The 24,492-nt window shown below is 41.9% G+C and overlaps 1 protein-coding gene across 2 annotated transcripts; it reads left to right on the top strand.

Moving 5' to 3' along the window:
• The first annotated feature begins 1,564 nt into the window (after positions 1-1,564).
• LOC121544921 (RAS guanyl-releasing protein 1) lies at positions 1,565-22,926 on the top strand. 2 transcript variants are annotated; one of them, XM_041855172.2, is made up of 17 exons: positions 1,565-1,793; positions 2,958-3,124; positions 7,671-7,776; positions 9,395-9,457; positions 10,809-10,940; positions 11,109-11,262; positions 11,437-11,610; positions 17,485-17,601; positions 17,738-18,013; positions 18,106-18,186; positions 18,508-18,612; positions 18,864-18,973; positions 19,430-19,574; positions 19,847-19,883; positions 20,428-20,550; positions 21,402-21,781; positions 21,929-22,926. In XM_041855172.2, exons 1-17 carry the CDS (start codon positions 1,651-1,653, stop codon positions 22,067-22,069), a joined length of 2,454 nt encoding a protein of 817 aa, XP_041711106.2. In that variant the 5' UTR covers positions 1,565-1,650; the 3' UTR covers positions 22,070-22,926. The 2 variants fall into 2 exon arrangements, with proteins under 2 accessions (XP_041711106.2, XP_041711105.2); XM_041855171.2 differs by having other exon boundaries at positions 20,428-20,562.
• Positions 22,927-24,492: the final 1,566 nt, after the last annotated feature.

The raw sequence follows: 24,492 nt of genomic DNA, 5'->3' as shown, positions 1-24,492 counted from the left end.
ATTTTGAGTGAAAACCTCTTTCCATCAGCAAGGGCATTGAAGATGAAACGTGGCTGGGTCTTTCAGCATGACAATGATCCCAAACACACCGCCCGGGCAACGAAGGAGTGGCTTCGTAAGAAGCATTTCAAGGTCCTGGAGTGGCCTAGCCAGTCTCCAGATCTCAACCCCATAGAAAATTACGTGTACCTATGATGAAAATGACAGGCCTCTCTCATCTTTTTAAGTGGGAGAACTTGCACAATTGGTGGCTGACTAAATACTTTTTTTCCCCCACTGTATACTCGCAAGGGGAGGGTGCTAGAGTATTGAAAACAGTGGTGCCAAAATGTTTTACTTGTTAAACAAAATCTCTTTCTCTGAGCAATTGTATTAGTATAAAATAATGTAATGTCACTTTTTTTTTCATACAATATAGCTCAGTATTTGTGTAATTGATTTGAAACATTTTTTTGGCTTATCTTTATTAAGGGTGCCGATAATTATGAATGGACCTGACTGTATGTATTTAAACGTGTAGTTCACCTAAATTACAAAATGACACTTTGGTTCCTTACCCTGTAAGCAGTCTATGGACAGGTTAAATCAACGTTGTTTCCACGTCATTTCAACAAAAACAATCAATGTGATGATGTTTATTCAATGTGGAAACCTGATTGGATTAGCAAAAAGTCATCAATGTAAGGGAATTTTGTATTTTTTTAACCCAACTTTTAAGTAAAATCCAATGACATGGTGACATTTTCTGTTGATTTCATGTTGAATTCACGTTAGTTGACATCTCAACCAAATGTAAATCAAAACTAGACATTGAAATTATGTCTGTGCCCAGTGGGATACCTTGTCCATAGACTGCTTACAGGGTAAGGAAACCAATGTGTAATTTGGGTAAACTATCCCTTTAAATCAGAGAGTGAGTGACATGTTGTCTACTCCATGGAAACATTTCTATCATACCGTTTATCTATCTCCCTGTCTGGACATGTGTGATTTGTCCCAACACAGCGCTTAGGGTATTTCAACAGGCTTACAGAAACATCCTCATAGGGGTCCAATGTCTAGTACAAAGCTATGACTAAAAGGAAGGCCCCACCTTTCCTGTCCTGCAGGCAATATATGAAGCTGTGGTGGCTAATTCCAGGGAGCCTGAAACTACTAGTCATGGGGTGATGGGCATAAAGGATAGGGATACTGTGAATAAACCTGCCAACTCTGATTAACAAACTGACACAAACCTATTGCTGGAATCCATTTAGTTGCACACTTAACTTAATTGTGATAAAATATATTTAACATTCTAAATAATCAATGTAAGAACAGTTATCTCATATCTAATTGGACATACACTTACTGTAAAAGCAATTTAATCGTGACTCATGCTTTAATGACGACAAATCACTAAACAATGGCAATAGGTTCATAAAGAAATGGGTTAGGCGGCCTGCTCATTCTACTCATTTGAGCTCTTGCGCATAAATTACTGAGCAGTGAGTGGCATTGGGCCCATCACCAAAACAACTTTTGTTCAAGTGCGTTTACGCCCACACAGACACAGCACGATGCATCTTAATTTGTGCCATCCTCATTGACAAGTCAAAACAATGGTGAGCTCCCCACCGGCGCACTGCCGCACACTGAACCAAGCACGCAATGAAAATGCTCTCATCGAAACGGACACAGATGGATAGTCTCGTTCAACCACTTGTTGCCCAGTATCTCGCTATGGGGTGCCAATCAAAAGAAAATGGACAAAATGAAAATGTGGGATCGAATGGAAAGGAAAAAGAACATCCGTAAGTTATTTTATAACGAACTCCTGTATTTGTGAATGAACTGAAGATGTTTATGAAGCGCGTTACGCAGACAGTTGAAATAGCCTACAGCAAATATCGTCTTGTCAATTTTAAACATACGCAATTATAAAACCTTTATTGACACCGAATAAACATTATGATCTTGTTGATTTAGAATGTAAATCAGAAACTTTTGGTGGTTCTTAGTCATACAATAACTTTATGAGTGCAACAATTCCGTGCCCTGCGATTTATAAAAGCATCGACCAGGACGCACAACTTTTTCACTCTCAAAATAGCTTCTCTATAGCCTATGTCTTCTCTCTTTCGAATTTCATTCCATAGTTAGCCTATAGTTTGGGAAGTGTATAGAACAAATGGCATGCATGGCATCCTCTCTGTTTATCAGCCAACTGTTTATTTAGTGATTCCTATAATAGAAGTCGGCAATCAACAATGATTTCCCCAAAAGGAAGGAAATGAGAACAATGAAAAATAGCAAAGCTACCTTAACTCTAAGATACCAGGTATGAAACACTTTTTAGTATTGTAGTAATCTGAAAAGTGTTGTGTTAATTGCAAAAAAATTTATACACTTACACCTATATTATATTTGCCTGTGTGATTACTTTAGGATTAACATGTAGCATTTTCATTGTGTTGTCTACTTCAATATTGTATGCACTGCATGCTTTAAATGACCACACACACACACACAGTCTTGTACAGCTAACCTTGTGGGGACATTCAAAGTCTTATTTTCCCTAACCCTAACCTTAACCCAAAAACCTAATCTTAACCCTAACCCTAAACATAACCCTAGCTCTAACCCTAACCCTAAAACTTACCCAAGCTCCTAACCCTAAACCTAATTCTAATTCTAACCCTAACACTAATTCTAACCTTAACCCCCTACAAATAGCATTTGACCTTGTGGGGACCAACAAAATGTCCCCAGTTGGTAAATTTTTTGTTAGTTTACCAGAAGTCCCCACAAGAATAGGTAAACACGTCCACACACACACACACACACACACACACACACACACACACACACACACACACACACACACACACACACACACACACACACACACACACACACAGCTGTGCTCTCTACACCTCCCTCCACCTCATGCCCTCTCTCCTCCACTGCCCCTCCAGACGGCTCTCTCTCTCTAAGGTCTGTCCGCCTGTGCCTGCTCGCCCTCAACGGTTCAACAGGCCCAATCTGGCCCAGATGACCCAGGGCAAGGTCATGATGTCTCTGGGACACTATGCCAAGGGGGCCAGCTGGGAAGAGCTGATCCAGGCCTGTATCCAGTCCTTCGGTGAGTCGCTGTGCTCTGGGCTGCTCTTGTGTTTCTGCCAGTAATACTATTGGTAACTGAATGATAAGACTGACTCCATATGACTTCATAATACTGAAGGACTTGAATTGAGTGTTACAACCACATATTTCCCTTTTTTGTTTGAAAAAAGTATCGTTTTTTTGTTGCATGAAAATGAGCAGCATATAATATTTGAGTCTGTTGTTGAGCAGTACAAAATGGTTGTGCAGGTCAGGATCATTGTCATTAGTTCTGCTTGTCAGGTTAGAGCATCCACTTTATTTTCCTTTTTAAGTGGTGCTGAACGCTGAACCTCAGTTTATTTGAAATCAGTACTGTGAATGTTTCCTGGAAGCACCTGTTTTTCTCGGCCTCTAGCTGTTTGATGTTTAAAGACCCTGTCTCCATGAAACTGTTACCATTTACAAGGTATCTCTAATTAGCCTATAGGGCTAGGTTGACACAAACAGACCGAGTGGCGCAGTGCTCTAAGCCACTGCATCGCAGTGCTAGCTGTGCCACTAGAGATCCTGGTTCGAATCTAGGCTCTGTCTTTGCCGCCCGCGACCGGGAGACCCATGGGGCAGCGCACAATTGGCCCAGCGTTGTCCAGGGTAAGGGAGGGAATGGCTGACAGGGATGTAGCTCAGTTGGTAGAGCATGGCGTTTTCAACGCCAGGGTTGTGTGTTCGATTCCCACGGGGGGCCAGTATGAAAAAATAAATAATAATAATAATAATAATTTATGCACTCACTAACTGTAAGTCGCTCTGGATAAGAACAAAGGCTAAATAACTGATTTTTTTTTTTTTTTTAAGACCTTTCCCTTTATATGAACTAGCCTCTTTGTTGTCTAACCTCTATGGTTGTCAGTCTTTGCATTTCAGATGATGAGACAGGGATTTATTTTTATTTATCAAGATTATTTGGCAGGTACAATGCACCACAAAACATAAGTCTCAGAGCACTGAGATATGATACGTGGCACCAGATTTAGCTAATAGCTGCTTTCCATCTGTAGTGTTCATCTGACATTAAGGTCTGAAAGACACTTGTCCATCAGGAGTATTTTTTGGTTGCCTGAAGATTATGATCACTTTCCCAAAAATGTTAAGTATCTATTTTCACCTACACACATGGGGAGGAACCAGAAAGACAAGACTACTGGAATTCTTTGCAATTTGGTTGTTATCAGTAAAAACAAATCACCTGCCCAATGGGGCAACCTCAGAGCAGGCTCAACTTGCGCGACTGCTCAGGTCACTTGCACAACTGCTCAGGTCACTTGCATGACTGCTCAGGTCACTTGCCCAGGGCAATAGACTATTCCATATCTCTAAGACTATATAATTGTATGTGGATCTACTGCAACTATGCCTGCACTGAATATGATACAGTATAACAAAATCATTCACCAACTGTGAAGTATTGATTCAGTAGACGTGGAATGTGATTTAAGCATATCACATTAGTAATACATTGACTTTGTCCAATTACATGTATTTATATATTCTGTATATTGGCTGCAATATGGAAGCTGTCAAAAACCCTGTCAAGAACCCTGTTAAATGAGAATAATGTGCCCTACTAAGTTGTCTGGAGTGCTCTCAAAGTTATCGTGATTATGTATTTGAAGAGGCAAGCATTCTGATTGCCGTTGCTTGGAGACACAAATGGAGTGAAGAGAGAGTGATGAGGAGGTGGTACAGTGGACTGAATACAGAGAGTGACAGCCCTTACTTACAGTTATCTGTCAAGGAAAAGAATAGCAGAATAATGGCTGGCTGTTCATTTAGGATTTATAAAAAAAATATCAGCCAAGTTAATCAAGTGGGTGCAAGACTTAGCTCTCTTCTAGAGTTCCATTTAAAATGTCTTTTTAGGTTTACTAAAAATATTTGTTGAATGACTGAAATTGTAATTTAATTTCCAAATCAGACTTCACAGGTCATTGAGAGAAATTCAGATCCTTTCAAGGAAATGTAATCTACAGTATGGAGATAAACAGGCAGGTGTTTTGAATCCAGGTTAATATGAGGGAACAAAATGGAGATACTTAGTACAGAGAGGTCTAACAGGGCTAAGCACTCCCAGCGGCTGCTGTCTCACATCAGAGGCTGACTCCCCAGCTCCTGGGGCTCCTGGGGCTTCGGCACCTTTTCAAATGTGAGAGCACACGTAAGCGCTATTTGAAGGATTGCCTGGCTGCTGCTAGCCCAAAGGTCAGCTACCCAAAAGGCCCTTCTCAGATGCTGACCACTCTTTGAAATGCAGAGCACCAAGGGGTGTGGATCAATAATGTTTGACATCATCATTCACCCCCAAGTCCATGCTCCACAGTTCCACACACCCACAGTGCCTGAAGTCTCTACACAATCATAATGTTAATGGACAGCAAAAAGCAGTGCAGAGATTTGAAGGCTTCAATCGTGGAAGCCATTTTGGAATTAAATGCATTTCCCATGTAAACCATATATGATGCAGGCACACAACCTGTGAATATCACAAAGAGATATCCACTGCAGAGTCAGAGTATCCACTGCAGGCTCGGATGTACTGTAGACACTAATGTGAAAAACCTTTATGTGCCTATGGCGGTCAACATATGTTCAAACACTTACAGAGCATCATGGCTGTTTGTGGATATTAAATCAATTTCCTGTACTCTATTGTTCTACATGTACTGTAGGCCTACAGCATGTTGAGCCAACATTATAAGGCACATGTAGTGGAGAGTGTGCAACTAATAATTAAATATAAATCGCTGGGGCCTCTTAGACTGTTCCTTACCGATTCTTTCATGTGTACAGTAGAGATGAGCATTGGGCTGACTGAGGCAAAACAAAAGGATCATCCATCCCCGTTAGCCCAGTTACTTTACCTCTCTGTCAAAACAAGGAAAGACTCCTTACACCTTGGCTTTGCTGATGAATGCCTACGATAATAAAACCCCTCAAAGTAGGGCAACACTCCCTGCCTTTTGCTGTGTTTGTCATCACATCCCTTGTCCTATCCCAGTGCAACCTGCTGCTGCTTTCCTAACTTTCCACAGTGAGTAAGACGGAGGGGATTTCCTCAGCAATTAGCCCCGCCTGGGTTGGTAGGGAGGTGTTGTAAAATGATGAAGTAATTGTTTACCTGGTAGTGAATCAAAAGAGCTTCCTTGTTATTTTAGAGCATGACTTGCTTACATGATTGCAGCAATAAAAACACCATTCAGTTTGTTGAAGTAGAGGAAGGATAGAGTTGAATTGTTTTGCATCACAGTCCTTTAACATACAGTAACAGTATAAAGCTTAAAACCTATTACAACAGTCTCCCTCAGATCACAGTCTAATCATGTATATGTATATTATTTTCATGCATGACAGTTTTTCATACAGTAAGGTTATGTCTGTGTGTCATTGCTGGGGGGTTGTAGCCCTGGTTGGGATGGGTAAATAGAACACTCCTGTACCAGTGGTGCAGGATACGAGGGCAGGATTAGCTGCCTGCTGAAGTGGCCCAGTGAGATAGATAACAATGTTGCCATGGTGTCTGAGGTATTTCAAGGAGATATGGGATATGTGGGGACCCATGGAAACTGCCGTTCTTATGTGGCATCAAGACAATGCCAGCTGCTTAGGTTCAAAAGTTAAACACCATTTTCATGGATTCGTCAAGGTGCTCTCTTAGCCACGATTTCCAGAAAATCACTGGCAGGTTGTTTACCTGGAATGGAAGAGATCAGAAGCCTAGCAAAGAGGTTGCTCATTGCTACCCAATAGACAAACATGATAGTGAACCACTTACTCATAAACAACATGTTACAGAGGACCAACAAAAGATCTGCTTTTCTCAAGTCAGATAATTTGTAAAAGAAAGGCTAATGTAGTTAGAAATGGAATCTACAATTGCTACTGTGTGGATACAGCTAACAATGTATTCCTTGAGATCTTTTCCACAACGTCATATCCTTTTTATCTCCAGTGCCTCTAGGGACAAAGCTGTTTGAGTAGATGACAGAGATCGTGGCTGAAGGTTCCTGTGATGTCATAAGTGTTGGCAGAGATATAGGGAGGCGGTCACAAAGACAGGAAGTGAGATACGACAGAGAAAAGTAGACCACAGAAAAGTCACAATACCACCACAGGAAAAGCAGAGACATTCAGAGGTGGTGTATACACTTAGAGATTTGCAGTTGACACATACCTGGCACATTATTGTGTTCATGGTTGCCTAGCACACATTTAGAAACTGTTTTGTATGCTCTTTTGAGGTTGATTTCTATCATTTGTTTCTGTTATTGCATGACTGCAGACTTGTGACTGAATGGAATCAGGAAGTTTGAATGGCTAAATCCCCTTGTGTTGTTGACATTTATTCTGTAGCAGGACATTACTGCTAGATTTGGTTATCAGAGAGCTACAGTAGCATTGGACATTGATATGCAGAAATTATTTTCTTGTCCATATGAAATCTCAACCATCTATAGTACATTATTGGCATTGTGATAGGCAACAGCATGTCTGTTAATGTGCTCCATGTGTTGTGTGCTCTCTTCCAGACGCGGAGGGTTGTGTGTGTGGGAGCAGCCACCTGATGAACATCACCCTGACCATGCACCGACTCCTCATGTCCTCTAGTGACCTCCTGGAGAAACTTATCTCCCTATATCCTTTACCAAGCAGACCCAATGATCTGCGGCTGCTCCACTACAGCCAAAACTATTATCGAGTTGGCACCAAGACCTGACCAATCTGTTGTGCCAAACATGGCTGTGCAGCACTGTTTTGTGATCTGGTTGTCAGTAGCAACGGCCAATTAAGATCCAACTTGGCTGACAAGGTGCCATGCCTTCGACTCCTCACTCCTACCAGCAATGTGAATATCAATACGTGTGCACCACAATTCCGTATTACTGTACTCTAAATGTCTTTGTTAGCTCTAGTACAGATCACCATGTTCTGTTTCCAATCCAGTGTCTTCCAAGTACCTTACAGTCTTTTTCTATTACCATCTTAGCTACACAAAAAGCACGATTCATCCCAATTTAATTCCCCCACTTCAGGTCTGGTTTAAAAAGGCCACTGTAGTTGCCTATTTTCTGTTTTGAATGAGCGGTCTGTAATCTAGGCCTCCATTCAATAAAGAGCTCTGACGTCACAGAGCCCAGAGGAGAGGCAGTACTGGCACAATGAGGAGGACACTAAGGCTAGGGGCTTCAGGTGTTAATGACCTCTTCCCAGACTGAAGCCCTCTTCAGTTCTATTTAAACACAGCCTCTCAGCTGCCCAAGGAGGCTCGCTCCCCAAAACCCACATCACACCTCAAGATTCACTGTGCGTCCTGCCCTCTATTTTTAACCCCTGAGCTCATTCTGAGCCGAAGACCCAGAAGCATAAAATATGGCTAAGAGTGGCTTAGGAACAAGTGAAAGCACTGGAGCCATTAAGGCCATTTATCGTAAAAACAATCTGGCTTTGCGGTAGTGTGGGTGGCTCTTCAGCTCCCATGACGCAATTAGCCTTTTTATGTGCATCACTTCAAACTGATTTCTGCCAACAGAGTGCGGAGAGGCTCACAGTGTCAGTCTATTTTTACCCCTGTTTTATATAATAAGGAGAATGGAGATGTTTTTGAGTTTGGATTAATACAGTCCCTCTGGGATTCTGGTCACTCTGTACCTACCGAGCATATGGCACAGCAGCTTAGGTAATAAACTGTCCTCACACTCACAGCCATTGAGATGTAAAAGTAACATTATGTCAGCTTTGTTTTTACCTGGTTGTGAGAACATGTTTTTACTCACTAAAAGGGTCCTCTGCCAGCACATCTTCTACAGGAATAGTGATTGTCTGTTGTGCACGTTTAACAGACACTTTTATCCAAAGCAACAAAGGAATCTAACCCATAGCCCTGTAAACAACATGCTTCAACCAACTGAACCATTGGAACCACACAACACCAGAATGATTCACTTGCTGATGCTCCTAACCAGTTTTCTTTTTTGTGGTTGCCTCCTCCCACACCACCAAATGTCACATCTGTTCGCCTTTTAGTTTCCCTATTGATGAGTTTCCTGCACTAAATACATTAAACACCAGCTTGTAATTGTTTACTTAGATGAATAGACATTTGAATAGACACTTTGTCCTGCACAGTGATCCAGATCGTTTATTCACTGATAAATCCCACATACAGTTCCTGGTCTCTTCCCTGACTCTAAACAGTGTGGACATGTTTTACTATACCAGTGAATCATAATGTATCCTTAACTTGAGGTGTTACATTTAAAAGAGCTCTGGAGAATAAGCAGTCCACAGAGTGTGAGAGGATCTGTTACTTCATCAGGTAAGTGTGTGTTCCCCATGCAGTCATCCTAATCCTGCCACTACCACTGGGCCTGCTGGGGTCCACTAAGGCCTCCACACAATAACTCACTGTTCAATCATTCTTATGAAAGGACATTAAAGGGCTTATGAAATCCACATAACACCTAATAATACAATATTCTATAACTGGGTAGATGGTTTAGGCCATGCTATTAGTGCATTTGCAACAGCCTATAGCGTTGATTTCTTATTAGACAATAAACAACTAGGGTTTAGAGTTTGAAGTATACTCCCAGTCGGTATTAGATAGAATGTTGCGGCCCCGCCCGCCTTGGGGGGAAAACAACCTGCAGTTACCTAGGTTACCCCATTGGCTCCCAGCAAAAACTTGACCTTTTTCAAAATGCAATTTCCTTGTCATCTGCTTGTTTAATCAATTACAAAACTACATTTAAGAAAAGTAAAACATGTCTAAAGATTACTTTTCAACATTGCCTTCTCCCTAGCGTTCTACATTTTATTTTACATTTTAGTCATTTAGCAGACGCTCTTATCCAGAGCGACTTACAGTTAGTGAGTGCATACATTATTATTTTTTTCTTCATGGGAATCGAACCCACAACCTTGGCGTTGCAAACTGAGCTACATCCCTGCTGGCCATTCCCTCCCCTACCCTGGACGAATTGTGCGCCGCCCCATGGGTCTCCCGGTCGCAGCCGGCTACGATGCAGTGCCTTAGACCACTGCGCCACTCGGGAGGTGTTCTCACTACTTAGACAAACGTAATATTGTAGGGCTTCCCTCATGCCCCTTTTCATGACGATGCTAGCAGCCACGTGAGTGAGTGAGTGCTAGCTTGCTACTGCCCGGAACATTAAGCTAGCCAAGACCAACAACACAACAAACAGACTATGTAGCTACAAGTAGTGGGAGGAATTACTAACGGACTATACAAAAAAAGTTAAAAGTCTTACCTGTTGATGAAATGTTTTCCACACACTTAGCTATGTGTACCCTACTTAGAAACCGGTCCCCACAATTTCCCACTCTCCCACACCGAATAGCCTGAAGCCACAGGGCTCTTCTTGCATGCTCTATTTCCCTACGTGGGAGCATTGCAAATCGTAGGTCAGGATTTTTGACCTGGTTACATTGAACAACACAGCAGCATTTCGGTATATTTTGTTATTTATGTATGACACAAAATTGACAACGAAGTTGGCTCTTTTACAATGGGGGTCATTGAGAAAGAATGTTTGTTTTCCACAATCTGTGGGCGTGGTCGAGTGGAATTCCTTCTTATGACTTGAATATCGAGGGGTATAGTATTTAATTGTGGTAAACACAGTCTTATTGTCCTTATCTTTCAGGTATTGGATCCAGGAGTTCTGGACGATGTTCCGGTTACACAGCAGCCTGTCAGACTCCATGGAGCAGTTCCAGGATCTGATCAGGGATCAGGGCCAGGAGAGGCTGTGCCCTCTCTTGCAGACTAAATGGATGTAAGTATTCCCGGTATATTATTGAACAGAATTAATGTATTTCTTGAGGAAAGCATCTAGACTTACCTGAAAATGGCTTTACAGGTATGCTGAAGTAATGGTTTCAAATTATGCCTGTGTAATACCTGTGTATTTCCGGTCTGTGTTGTTCACCATGTTGTGTCCCAGAAATGACAGGCACTGGTCTCAGAAGCCCAGTCAGAGGATCAAGGCTAACAGCAGTAAGAAGAGGAAAGTGTCTCTGCTGTTTGATCACCTGGAGCCCATTGAGCTGGCTGAGCACCTCACCTACCTGGAGTTCAAGTCCTTCTGTAGAATATCAGTGAGTAGAGCCCCAATCCGCCTGTATGTGATCGCTATAAACACTATGACATTCTGAAGAATGTCATAGCACATGCGCTCTACTGTAGGTATTTCAATGCATTCCAAATGTGTTCTGCGAAACCTCTGTCCTTTTAGCAAAATGAGTCAGCATATGCTTTATTATTTTTTCCAGTTTGCAGACTACCAGAACTACATCCGCAGCTGCTGCATGAAGGACAACCCCATGATGGAACGTTCCATTACGTTGTGTAATGGTATCTCCCAGTGGGTGCAGCTCATGGTTCTGAGTCGGCCTACAGCTCAGCTGAGAGCAGAGGTCTTCACCAAGTTCATCCATGTGGCTCAGGTATGGCCCTAACTATTCCTCCTTCTCCTCCAGAACCCCCGTAGACTAACACTACAGTATATGTGTAGAAAATAACAAAATGTTCACATACAAGGTGTTTAGCCCCCATGTTTTGTACCCTCTTAAATTGTGTTTGTTCATTGTCTATATCTGGTACCTTTTCCTCATATTAAGCAAATGCATGTCTACCATATCGTCTACCATATCGTCTACCATATCGTCTACCATATCGTCTACCATATCGTACAGTACAGTGAGACCTACCTACTACCGTACAGCAGAAGCACCATCATTTGTAGTTACATAATGCATATTAAAAGAGGGCTGCTAATGACTCTCAAGAGCTCCATGATGGGCTTTTAGTGCATCAAAGATGCTGGCTAACAGTGAACGTGTGCTCTGAATATTAACAAAGTACAGGCCATCAGCACTAATGGATTTATCAGATGGAACACTGACACTGAAGTGCTACTACTGAGGAGCTATCAGATGCTATTGGTTCCCTCCAAAATGGAAAGGTACCGGGATTAGATGGGTTTCCTATAGAATTTTACAGGCTATTATTTGAGCGGTTGATGCCTCTTTTTCTCCGTATGATCAAGGCCTGTCTGGAGAAAAAACAGCTTCCTCATACTTTACGTCTTGCAGCTATTACTTTACTGAAAAATAAAGATAAAGATCCCACGCTGTGCTCCTCCCATAGACCAGTGTCACTTTTAAATGTTGATTATCAGTTGATTGCTAAATATTAACTCTACGCCTAGAGTCTGTGCCCAATCTCATCCACACAGACCAAACTGGTTTTGTGCAGGGTTGTCTCTCCTCTGATAATTTACGTAGATATTTTGACATTCTTTTTCATACTAATGATCTTAAGACCCCAAATGTTGTAGTGTCCCTTGGTGCTGAAAAAGCATTTGACAGAGTGGAATGGAAGGACCTTATGTCTGTATTATCAAGGTTTAATTTTGGTCCAATATTTATCTCTTGGATTCAAATTCTTTATAATTCACCAATGGCAGTAGTTAAAACCAAAACCCAATACTCAACCCCCTTCCTGTTGTCTCGAGGGACAAGGCAAGGCTGTCCAGCCAGTGCATGATTTTTTTGCTTTGGTCATATAACCCATTGACACCATGATTAGAGCACATGACCAAATTGAAGGAACTACAATTGGAAAATAATACCATGTTATATCATTGTATGCGGATGATGTCTTGCTCTATCTCTAAGACCACTCATACTCAATTCCGGTCCTCCTGTCATTGCTTGAAGAGTTTGGTAAACTATCTAGTTGCAAAGTCAATTGAGCCAAGACAGAGATTATTATATCTACCTTCAAACCCAAACTTTTACAAGACCAATTCCAATGGAAATGGTCCTTGACGAATATTAAGTACTTAGGAATTTTGAACTACATTCCAGTTATTGAAAAGGTTACCAATAACTTCAAAAGAATGGACTTCCTTCCTATTTATCTTATGGGCAGCGTTAATGTCATCAAAATGTCAATATTTCCAAAATGTCTTTATTTGTTTCAGAATCTTCCAATTTCACCCCCTCTGCATTTAAAAAACAAAACATGCAGAGCCTCTTTTCCTCATTTTATTTGGAATAACGAATCACCCAGAATTCGTCTGCAGGTCTTCCATATAAGGCGGGTGGTCTGAATTTACTTAAGGGTTATAAATTGTTGTTAGATCATATGCTAGTACGCACAGATCTTACTAGACTGAAATGGGAACAATATTTACAGGTTGAAATAAGCAGAGAAGAATGATCTTATGTTTGAAAGCACACACATTTTCCTACAACCTCAGACACAAACACTCTCAGTTTACAACCGTTCACCTAATTTACTATACACCAGAAAAACGTGCACTGTAATAGGCAAAAGGGTACTTTTTATCACATGTTTTGGACATGCAATCTTATTTGAATGTTTTGGGAATCAGTAAACACAATTTCAGAATGTTTATAGATGTCAGTCCCTCTCACACCTAGCTTGTGTCTGTTTGGGACTAGTGAACTAGATCCATGGAAAAATAATCATAAAAATATACACTGCTCAAAAAAATAAAGGGAACACTTAAACAACACAATGTAACTCCAAGTCAATCACACTTCTGTGAAATCAAACTGTCCACTTAGGAAGCAACACTGATTGACAATAAATGTCACATGCTGTTGTGCAAATGGAATAGACAACAGGTGGAAATTATAGGCAATTAGCAAGACACCCCCAATAAACAAGTGGTTCTGCAGGTGGTGACCACAGACCACTTCTCAGTTCCTATGCTTCCTGGCTGATGTTTTGGTCACTTTTGAATGCTGGCGGTGCTTTCACTCTAGTGGTAGCATGAGACGGAGTCTACAACCCACACAAGTGGCTCAGGTAGTGCAGCTCATCCAGGATGGCACATCAATGCGAGCTGTGGCAAGAAGGTTTGCTGTGTCTGTCAGCGTAGTGTCCAGAGCATGGAGGCGCTACCAGGAGACAGGCCAGTACATCAGGAGATGTGGAGGAGGCCGTAGGAGGGCAACAACCCAGCAGCAGGACCGCTACCTCCGCCTTTGTGCAAGGAGGAGCAGGAGGAGCACTGCCAGAGCCCTGCAAAATGACCTCCAGCAGGCCACAAATGTGCATGTGTCTGCTCAAATGGTCAGAAACAGACTCCATGAGGGTGGTATGAGGGCCCGACGTCCACAGGTGGGGGTTTTGCTTACAGCCCAACACCGTGCAGGACGTTTGGCATTTGCCAGAGAACACCAAGATTGGCAAATTCGCCACTGGCGCCCTGTGCTCTTCACAGATGAAAGCAGGTTCACACTGAGCACATGTGACAGACGTGAGAGTCTGGAGACGCCGTGGAGAACGTTCTGCTGCCTGCAACATCCTCCAGCATGACCGGTTTGGCGGTGGGTCAGCCATGGTGTGGGGTGGCATTTCTTTGGGGGGCCGCACAGCCCTCCATGTGCTCGCCAGAGGTAGCCTGACTGCCATTAGGTACCGAGATGAGATCCTCAGACCCCTTGTGAGACCATATGCTGGTGCGGTTGGCCCTGGGTTCCTCCTAATGCAAGACAATGCTAGACCTCATGTGGCTGGAGTGTCAGCAGTTCCTGCAAGAGGAAGGCATTGATGCTATGGACTGGCCCGCCCGTTCCCCAGACCTGAATCCAATTGAGCACATCTGGGACATCATGTCTCGCTCCATCCACCAACGCCACGTTGCACCACAGACTGTCCAGGAGTTGGCGGATGCTTTAGTCCAGGTCTGGGAGGAGATCCCTCAGGAGACCATCCGCCACCTCATCAGGAGCATGCCCAGGCGTTGTAGGGAGGTCATACAGGCATGTGGAGGCCACACACACTACTGAGCCTCATTTTGACTTGTTTTAAGGACATTACATCAAAGTTGGATCAGCCTGTAGTGTGGTTTTCCACTTTAATTTTGAGGGTGACTCCAAATCCAGACCTCCATGGGTTGATAAATTTGATTTCCATTGATAATTTTTGTGTGATTTTGTTGTCAGCACATTCAACTATGTAAAGAAAAAAGTATTTAATAAGATTATTTCATTCATTCAGATCTAGGATGTGGTGTTTAAGTGTTCCATTTATTTTTTTGAGCAGTTGATTGATCTGTAAGTGCTCACAGCAATTTTTTAAAAATAACATTACGCTAGAAATCAGATAGTCCCCCTACTTTAACACACTGGCTAAATGAGATATCTAGCTACATCTCTTTGGACAATATTTTCTATAAATTCAAAGGCAGACCACATCATTTACAAAACATCTGGCATTCCCACATCCAATTCATGGCAATATGAGCTAATAAATACTGAGTGACATGTTTATTATTATAATTAATTTGTTGTTGTTGTTGATGGTTTTGTTTTTTGTTTGTCTGATTGTATGCGTTGCTGTACCTTTTTTGGTACTGGATATGCAAGTACATGTGTGTATGCAACACATGGGGAGGGGGGGAATGAAAAATGTGTATTATTTAATTAATTGTATTATGTATTGTGATGAAATTGTACTTACACATGCTAATATATATTCACTACCAGTCGAAAGTTTGGACACACCTACTCATTCAAGGGTTTTTCTTTATTTTTGATATTTTTTACATTGTAAAATAATAGTGAAGACATCAAAACTATTAAATAACACATATGGAATCATGTAGTAACCAAAAAAGTGTTAAACAAATCAAAATATATATTATATTTGAGATTCTTCAAAGTAGCCACCCTTTGCCTTGATGACACCTTTGCACACTCTTGGAATTCTCTCAACCAGCTTCATGAGGTAGTCACCTGGAATGCTTTTCAATTAACAGGTGTGCCTTGTTAACTTAATTTGTGGAATTTCTTTCCTTCTTAATGCGTTTGTGCCAATCAGTTGTGTTGTGACAAGGTAGGGGTGGTATACAGAAAACAGCCCTATTTGGTAAAAGTCCATATTATGGCAAGAACAGCTCAAATAAGCAAAGAGAAACGACAGTCCATCATTACTTTAAGACCTGAAGGTCAGTCAATACGGAAAATTTCAAGAACTTTGAAAGTTTCTTCAAGTGCAGTCAAAAAAAACATCAAGCGCTATGATGAAATTGGCTCTCATGAGGACCGCCACCCAGAGTTACCTCTGCTGCAGAGGACAAGTTCATTAGAGTTAACTGCACCTGAGATTGCAGTCCAAATACATGCTTCACAGACTTCAAGTAAAAGACACATCTCAACATCAACTGTTCAGAGGAGACTGCATGAATCAGGCCTTCATGGTCGAATTGCTGCAAAGAAACCACTACTAAAGGACACCAATAAGAAGAAGAGACTTGCTTGGGCCAAGAAACACGAGCAATGGAGATTAGACCGGTAGAAATCTGTTCTTTGGTCTGATGAGTCCAAATGTGAGATTTTTGGTTCTAACTGCCGTGTCTTTGTGAGACGCAGAGTAGGTGAATGGATTATCTCCACATGTGTGGTTCCCACCGTGAAGCACGGAGGTGTGATGGTGTGGGGGTGCTTTGCTGATGACACTGTCTGTGATTTATTTAGAATTCAAGGCACAATTAACCAGCATAGCTACCACAGCATTCTGCAGCGATACGCCATCCCATCTGGTTTGCGCTTAGTGGGACTATCATTTGTTTTTCAACAGGACAATGACCCAAAACACACCTCCAGGCTGTGTAAGGCCTATTTGCCAAGAGTGTGCAAAGCTGTCATCAAGGCAAAGGGTGGCTATTTGAAAAATCTCCAATATAAATTATATTTTGATTTGTTTAACACTTTTTTGGTTACTACATGATTCATTAGATGTTATTTCATAGTTTTGATGGCTTCACTATTATATTACAATGTAAAAATAAATAAATAAATATATATATATATGTGTGTGTGTACACCATGGAAAAAAATAACTAGTGACTCTACTTGATCAAGTCTGGTTTACTATGCCTCTTCATCACTTCATTCACATGCAAAGCTGTGTCCTGAAGAGTGATGAGGAGCTGAGAGAGTTGGATGGAGAGGCAGAACTCTGGAGAATCTCTCTGGCTTAAATTAATGCAATAGTCAGCTGCTGCTCCTCTAACTCTAACTCAATGCATTCCACACCAATGGGTTCCAGTGTCCCACAGCAGGGCCATCGCATCAGTAAGGGAACTGAGAAAATTGGTGAAACATTTAGCCAGATTAGCACAATTGTATTCTCTAAGAGTGTAAGCAACAGTATTGTGACAGTATTATGAGTTCCTTATGCAACCAACATTGGAGTGCTACTTGTGGAGAATGCTTTGGGTTGACTCTGATTAAGGTTCAATTAGATTGTTTATGTTTGTCTGTGTTTGTGTTTCCCAGAGCCTCCATCTTATGCACAACTTTAACACACTAATGGCTGTGGTGGGGGGCCTGTGCCACAGCTCCATCTCCAGACTTAAAGAGACCAGTTCGCATGTGTCCCACGAGGTCACCAAGGTACATTATCTATAACATTATCATAACATGATCTATTGATCAGTATGTTGACAAACAGTATGTCTAAAATACGGATATGGATACTGTACAAGGTAATAATCTACAATATATTTTCCACTATCTCTTCTCTCCACAGGTGCTGAATGAGATGACAGACCTCCTGTCCTCCTGTAGGAACTATGACAACTACCGTCAGACATACAGCAGGTGTGCAGGCTTTAAGATCCCCATCCTGGGGGTCCACCTCAAGGACCTGATCTCAGTCAACGAGGCCATGTCGGACTACGTAGAGGACAACAAGGTGAATGTTCAGAAGCTCCAGGCTCTGTATAACCACATCAACGAGCTGATCCAGCTACAGCAGATTACCCCACAGCTCGACGCCAACAAAGACCTGGTCCACCTTCTCACGGTTAGTACACACCTGAGTACACAATAATTCACACTACTGTGTCTGTTGGTAAATGACCCTGGTCTCTGACCCTGTTGTCCTCTACTGCTCAGCTGTCCCTAGACCTCTACTACACAGATGATGAGATATATGAGCTCTCTTACACCAGGGAAGCCAAGAACAGCAAAGCACCCGTGAGTAAAAAGGGGAGATGAAAAACACTGTGGAAATGAATCTGTTGGCATAGTGATTGAAATAGAAAATACCCCTAGCCATAGCAAGTTCACTGTGTTATGGCTAGGGGTATATTCAATTTCAAACATGTTTAATAAAACTAACAAAAACCCAGTTAGCTCCAGTGAATCATGTCTGATGTTGCAGATCTCATTAACAAACCTATTGAAAGAGAATGAGGACTGGAGCTCTTTTTTAATTGGCCCATTTAACATCAGCACGGCCTATTCTAAATTACATCTGCTGACAATGTTCTGATCATCTGTTTTGTTTTACATCAGCCAGCCACCCCCTCTAGACCTCCAGTGGTTGTGGAGTGGGCATCAGGAGTGGCCCCAAAACCTGACCCCAAAACCATCAGCAAACATGTGCAAAGAATGGTGGATGTGAGTTGTCCGTGTTCCATCCCTATGTATTGTCATAAGCATTGTATTATGTTTAATAAAAGCAGTAATCATTTTTTAAATATTGTTATGTCATGACTTATGTTATTTATATTATTGTATACTACATACATTATTTATCTGGAAGTTGTAGTTTTAATTCCACCAGATCAAACTGAACAGAACTCATTCCAGTTCATCTATTATGCTTAATGTATCTCATTACGATGTCTTGTGTCTCTTGTCCTCAACAGTCCGTGTTTAAAAATTATGACCATGATGAGAATGGCTTCATCTCTCAAGGAGACTTTGAGAAAATCGCTGCTAGCTTTCCATTCTCCTTCTGCGTCATGGACAAAGAGAAGTAAGTGTATGGTTCCGTTTAGGCTGCATGGGCTCTCGTTTGGCACATTTGACAGTTCACACTAACTGCATTGGTTTATTTTTGACTGCAGAGAAAGGAAACTAAAGTGTAATATGGGCCTGTAGCTACAGGAAACAGAAATAGCAACATAACTATCAGATAGCTAGCTAGTCTCAGCCATGTCTCCTCATAGTCAACTCTCACTGTGGTCAACTGAGGTTAAATCACAAACTTCTTAACCAGTTATCTAGTGGAGTGAAACTGTTGAAGTGAAATTATGAAACCAAAACCTGCTAGTTTTGGTGCCTCTTGTTTCAATGTGACATATAGAAGTCTGAAATGATGCCCAATGTCCATACAGTACATTGCAAACATAACATTTCTTATGAGACAGTTTGTTTACATGATATATGCTTTGTGTTTACATGAGATATGCTTTGTGTTGTCCTGCTCCAGGGAAGGCCTCATCAGCAGAGAGGAGATCACAGCCTATTTCATGCGTGCTAGTGTCATCTGCTCCAAGCTGGGTCTTGGCTTTGTCCACAACTTTCAGGAGACCACCTACATGAAGCCCACCTTCTGTGACAACTGCTCCGGATTCGTAAGTCACAACAGTACATTACAGCACTATGTCCTGATCTGTCCTTAGCTTAGCTGTAGGTCTCATTAGTCTGGCCAGGAGTTTTTCCTGAACTTGTGGCCTGATCAGGAACAACTCTGGGCCTTAGTTATAGCGTACTCATCAACAATAGCAATGCTGTTACGGCTTTAAATGACTATTTAAACATGCACATTCCTCATTCTTAAATATGCATTGTAATATGCACGTGTTATCTCTAAACAACCTTATCAAATTCCTCTTCTCCATAACAGTTGTGGGGCGTCATAAAACAAGGCTACAGATGCAGAGGTGATTATTTATTTTTATTGTCGCTGGGTCTAGACTGGAATATTCCATAATGTTTGCATAAATGTCATTCTGCATGTAGCTTACAGTTCAGTACTTTGTATTGTTGATAGAATACAATGTTAGCAGAGGTTGTTGATAATGGAGAGACTGCGAGGAGCAGGTAATGTGTAGCTATCTTGAAAAGAAGGTGCATTGTGTGGTTTCTATCATGCAGACTGCTAGCTGAACCCTGCAGCACATGAAAGACTGTAGAGTCTGCAGTCGCAACCACAAAACAGCTTTTTACTCTCTTCCCCTTGAAATAGTCATGGCAACATGCACGCAAAGGTCTGAGAACTGTTCTGTTCCACAGGCTGAGCTGCACCATTAGGCTACTGAGGGGAATGGAAGTTACATTATCTAGTAGGGTACTTTTGACAACAAAACAAAAACATGCAATCTCTGTGCAACCCAACATGACCATACAATAATCCATTTTAAACAACCTCCTTTCCACTTCTGCCTGCTCTAACATGTTGTCTGCATTCTCTTGGCCTGCTCACAGACTGTGGGATGAACTGCCATAGGCTGTGTAAGGATCAGGTGGCGTTTGAGTGTAAGAAGAATGCCAAAGGCAGCAGCACCTCTGAAGGTCCACTAACACCAGGCTCCACACCTGGCACTACAGGTGAGCCGGAAGGTGAGGAGGGACACACACATACATACATACATACATACATACATACATACATACATACATACATACATACACACATAGTAAATATGCGTGGACCGTGATCTCACTCTCCGAGGGTGTCTCAGGTTGAGTTGGGATATGCAAAAAACACATTTCCAATTCACACCGAATTAATGTGTGAAATAGCACAAATATAAGCAAAATATATTTTTTATCACACATACACACGTACATACACGCATCCTCAATAAACTATTTACCAAAATAGTGATAACCACATGTAGTGTAGCAGTAACCAACCAGAGTTGTGACTTGTGGTTGTGCTAGAAATCTAGTGCTAGAAATCTAAGGCAGCAGAAGGTTGCCATCTGCTGGTCTAAAAGTAATATATCACTCTACTTGTGCTTACTACAGGTATGCAAAGTAAAACCTGTCTTGGATAGTCCTAAACTGTACCATTCCATGTGGTAACCATTATTGACAGGAGTCACATATATTGCAAATACACAGGAAATATAAAGTCCCAAATCATTATTTGAAAGGTATGTCTTTGCAGGTGAGAGCACAGGTTTAATCTAGTTTATGGAAAAGTAGCACAGCATCCTGGGTAGTTTCCCTATGTAGGTGGACTGTCATACTGCTCTCTAAAGTCAAGGACCTGCCTCACTTTCTGTAACAATGGATGTGCTTTCTGTGGTCAGACAAACACTCAGTTGACTTTTTCTTAACCTTATGAGATTCAGACTGTTCGCAAACATATCACTTCAAAACCAGAGAACTGATTGAAATGGGTTGAACAGATCAGAGTTGACTGACTATCTTTATGGTGTTGTTTGTGCTAGGCTCAGAAGAGGGGCCTTTCCCATACCCCTCAGAGGAATGTAGGGACTGGAGCCCTGACTCTCCGGCCCCCTCCCATCTGAGGCTCCCCCCTGGGCTGACCATGTCTGTGGGGGTCCACTGCAGCACCCAGACAGAGGGGCCCCCCGCCCCTGCCCCCCCTCCAGAGCCCAGTCGGCTACAGCCAGTACAGCCCTCTCTCCTGGCCCCTGTACCCTCCTCTCTCTTGGCCCCCGTACCCCCCTCCCTCACCCCATGCCCCAGTCCGGTGCCCCAACGCAAACAACGGGCCTACGCCAAGTGGGAGAATAGAACCTCTACAGTGCTAAAGCCCAGGGAGCCAGACGAATACATCAAACCCAACTATGATGCTCTGGAAACTGTGAGATTCAGACACAACTACCTCTGGGTTACTGATATGTGTTCAATTGTGTACATTGTATGTACTACATTCTAATTTCTAGAGTTTTGAACGCTAGGTTAACCATTCCAAAACATAAACAACAATGGTGAATGATGTTGTTCTCAGGAGAACCAGAAGCTTCAGAAGAACAACGAGATGCTGCGTAAGAAGCTGAGGGAGACGCAGCGCGAGGTAGAGATACTGCAGACACTCCTGAAGAGGCACGCCCTGCACCCTGTGGTGGAGGACTCCTCCTCCTCCTCCTAGCCAGGAATGCCCCACACCAGGTCAGACACACCCACTCTATGACATCACAGGTGATGCTCAGCCCTCTTTCTCCAGAGCCACTGGCAGTACTGTATGTCTTAAAGGACCACAGCGCCACACAGTAAAGAAGATACACAGAGGGACCTAAAACTCCCTGTGAGGAGACACTGTTACTCATATTGTGTTATGCCATGAGTACCTCACAGTACGGTACACACAGCCACTCTAATTACCAGTTGCAGCCAATCACAGCCAATATGGGGTTATGAAGCATAGCCAATGAAAGTACCGTCCTGAATAGGACACAGCCAGTCAAAGCACAGTACCAGCCATTATGGAACATAGCCAAAACAAAGCCAATCAGTGTGCCATTGGGTTTGGGACTCTGACAATTAGAATACCACACAGTATGGCAGAAAGGCCAGAACACTGGCCAAGTTCATTCAGGTGTGCTATGTAGTTATTGTCCTGTTTTAAGTAATAACAAGGTTGCATATTGTATGCAACATGTAAATCCATGTGATTTCAATGTCACTGTCAATATTGATTGTTAAAACACTACAATACAGGTAGATATAGACAAATCATTGTTTTAGCCTTTATGTATGTAGGTGCAAGAAAACATTTTATAAAAAGACTACATTCAACCACAGTGTTCTCATGTATATTTCATCAACTCAGTGTGGTCCATAGTAGAAATTAGCAAACTATTAGATGTTTCACCAATGACATACCATGTAAATACCCTAAGCATATGATATATTGTGGTGCCATCATACCAGTAGTTTCTCTCAAGATGTCCTCTCTCAGTATTGCTGTCATAATGAATGTTATAATAAAGAAATATTCTCTATAAATCATGTTCGGTGAGATTTGTAACTTGGTGGGTGTCAAAACATTCACAGTATGGAACTGACAGTAGCTGTGAAATAAGTTCCACTAGGGGTCACTAAACCCTCTAGAAGATCGGCATAGCCTACCACTCTGCCTGCTTTCATAATGATTTGATGGTTTTTGCTAAGTTTTATTTTGTTTTCATCAACTTTGCTAAAATAATAGAAAGTACCACTCATAGTGACTATGCTATTTGCTGTATAAATGCCAATGTATTCAACTTTTCTCTATTCAACCTCATCAGAATAGCTGTGAACCAGTGGAAACAGTGCCATTACCTCGTCAGTTGGCGGTTAATGGGAAGTCTAATAGGAAAATAAGAAAGTCCTTCCATAATGTTAGAGAACATGAGCAGGGTAGTTGATAGGAGCAGCAATCAGCCTGGACAGGGGGTTCTGTTCTTAAAGGGATAGACTCTTAAAGGGATATGCACTCACGACTGTAAGTCGCTCTGGATAAGAGCGTCTGCTAAATGACTAAAATGTAAATGAGGTAAATGGAACAATTAAGCTCCGCCTCCACAGTCAACAGGTGAGATTGTGACCGCCTGTATTTACCCCCAGAAAATGAAATGCTAATTAGCTGCTAATGTGGCTATCATAATGAACTACAAATGCCATGATCTGGACAAGACTGCCGAATCGAGGCAAAGGAAAGAATAAATTGGCAACATTTCTTTAATGAACAATTCTGTGAACTGTCTTGTGCAAGTTTTAAATTGACACAATACCTGTTAGCAAAGTTGTCAGCTAGAGATGGAGTGCAGGAGCTTGCAGGGATTTGTAGATTTTTTACATTTTAGTCATTTATCAGACACTCTTATCCAGAGCGACTTGCAGTTAGTGAGTGCATACATTTTCATACTGGCCCCCCGTGGGAAACGTACCCACAAGCCTGGCGTTGCAAGCGCCATGCTCGACCAACTGAGCTACACAGGGCTTGCATGTAGTCATGCATGATGTAGTCTTTGATGCTAATTAGCATTTTCGAACCCGAGAGTAAATAGAGACGAATATATTGATAAAAGTCACCTTGTCCAAGATAGATTTATGTGGTTATCATAACGTCACGCCAGGGTAAGCCTACATGAAACACAGCCCTTATTTTAATTGTTTCTAAAATGAATGGTGTAAAAACTATTGGAACCATTTTCCTGTTTGACTGCTAGGTTTTATGGGTATTATGACACCTCCACTGAGGGGCTCCATGTAGGCTACGTGCAGGCTATGGCGCATCTCGTGAATTCTTATAAATTGTTAATACAGTTACATATTTGTCGTTAGGGCTGTACGTTTTTTTATCAATTGTTTTATTATATGTTCAAGGCAACCAATAGGCTGAATAAATTAGCAGCTACCTCAGTGCCTGTGTAGTCCAGTGGTTACAGCTGCTGACCCCGTCACACATATACCAGAGTTGTCAAGGGTTTGAACCCAGCCTACTGCCATTTGAATTTTTGGAGGAACTAGTACTTTTCTACTTACTCTGTGTGGGCTGTATTTGTACTCCTACTCGAGTAATTTCTGAAG

The sequence above is a fragment of the Coregonus clupeaformis genome, chromosome 29, assembly GCF_020615455.1.
Source record: "Coregonus clupeaformis isolate EN_2021a chromosome 29, ASM2061545v1, whole genome shotgun sequence".
Taxonomy (NCBI): Eukaryota; Metazoa; Chordata; class Actinopteri; order Salmoniformes; family Salmonidae; genus Coregonus; species Coregonus clupeaformis.
This window is presented reverse-complemented; position numbering and strand designations above follow the sequence as displayed.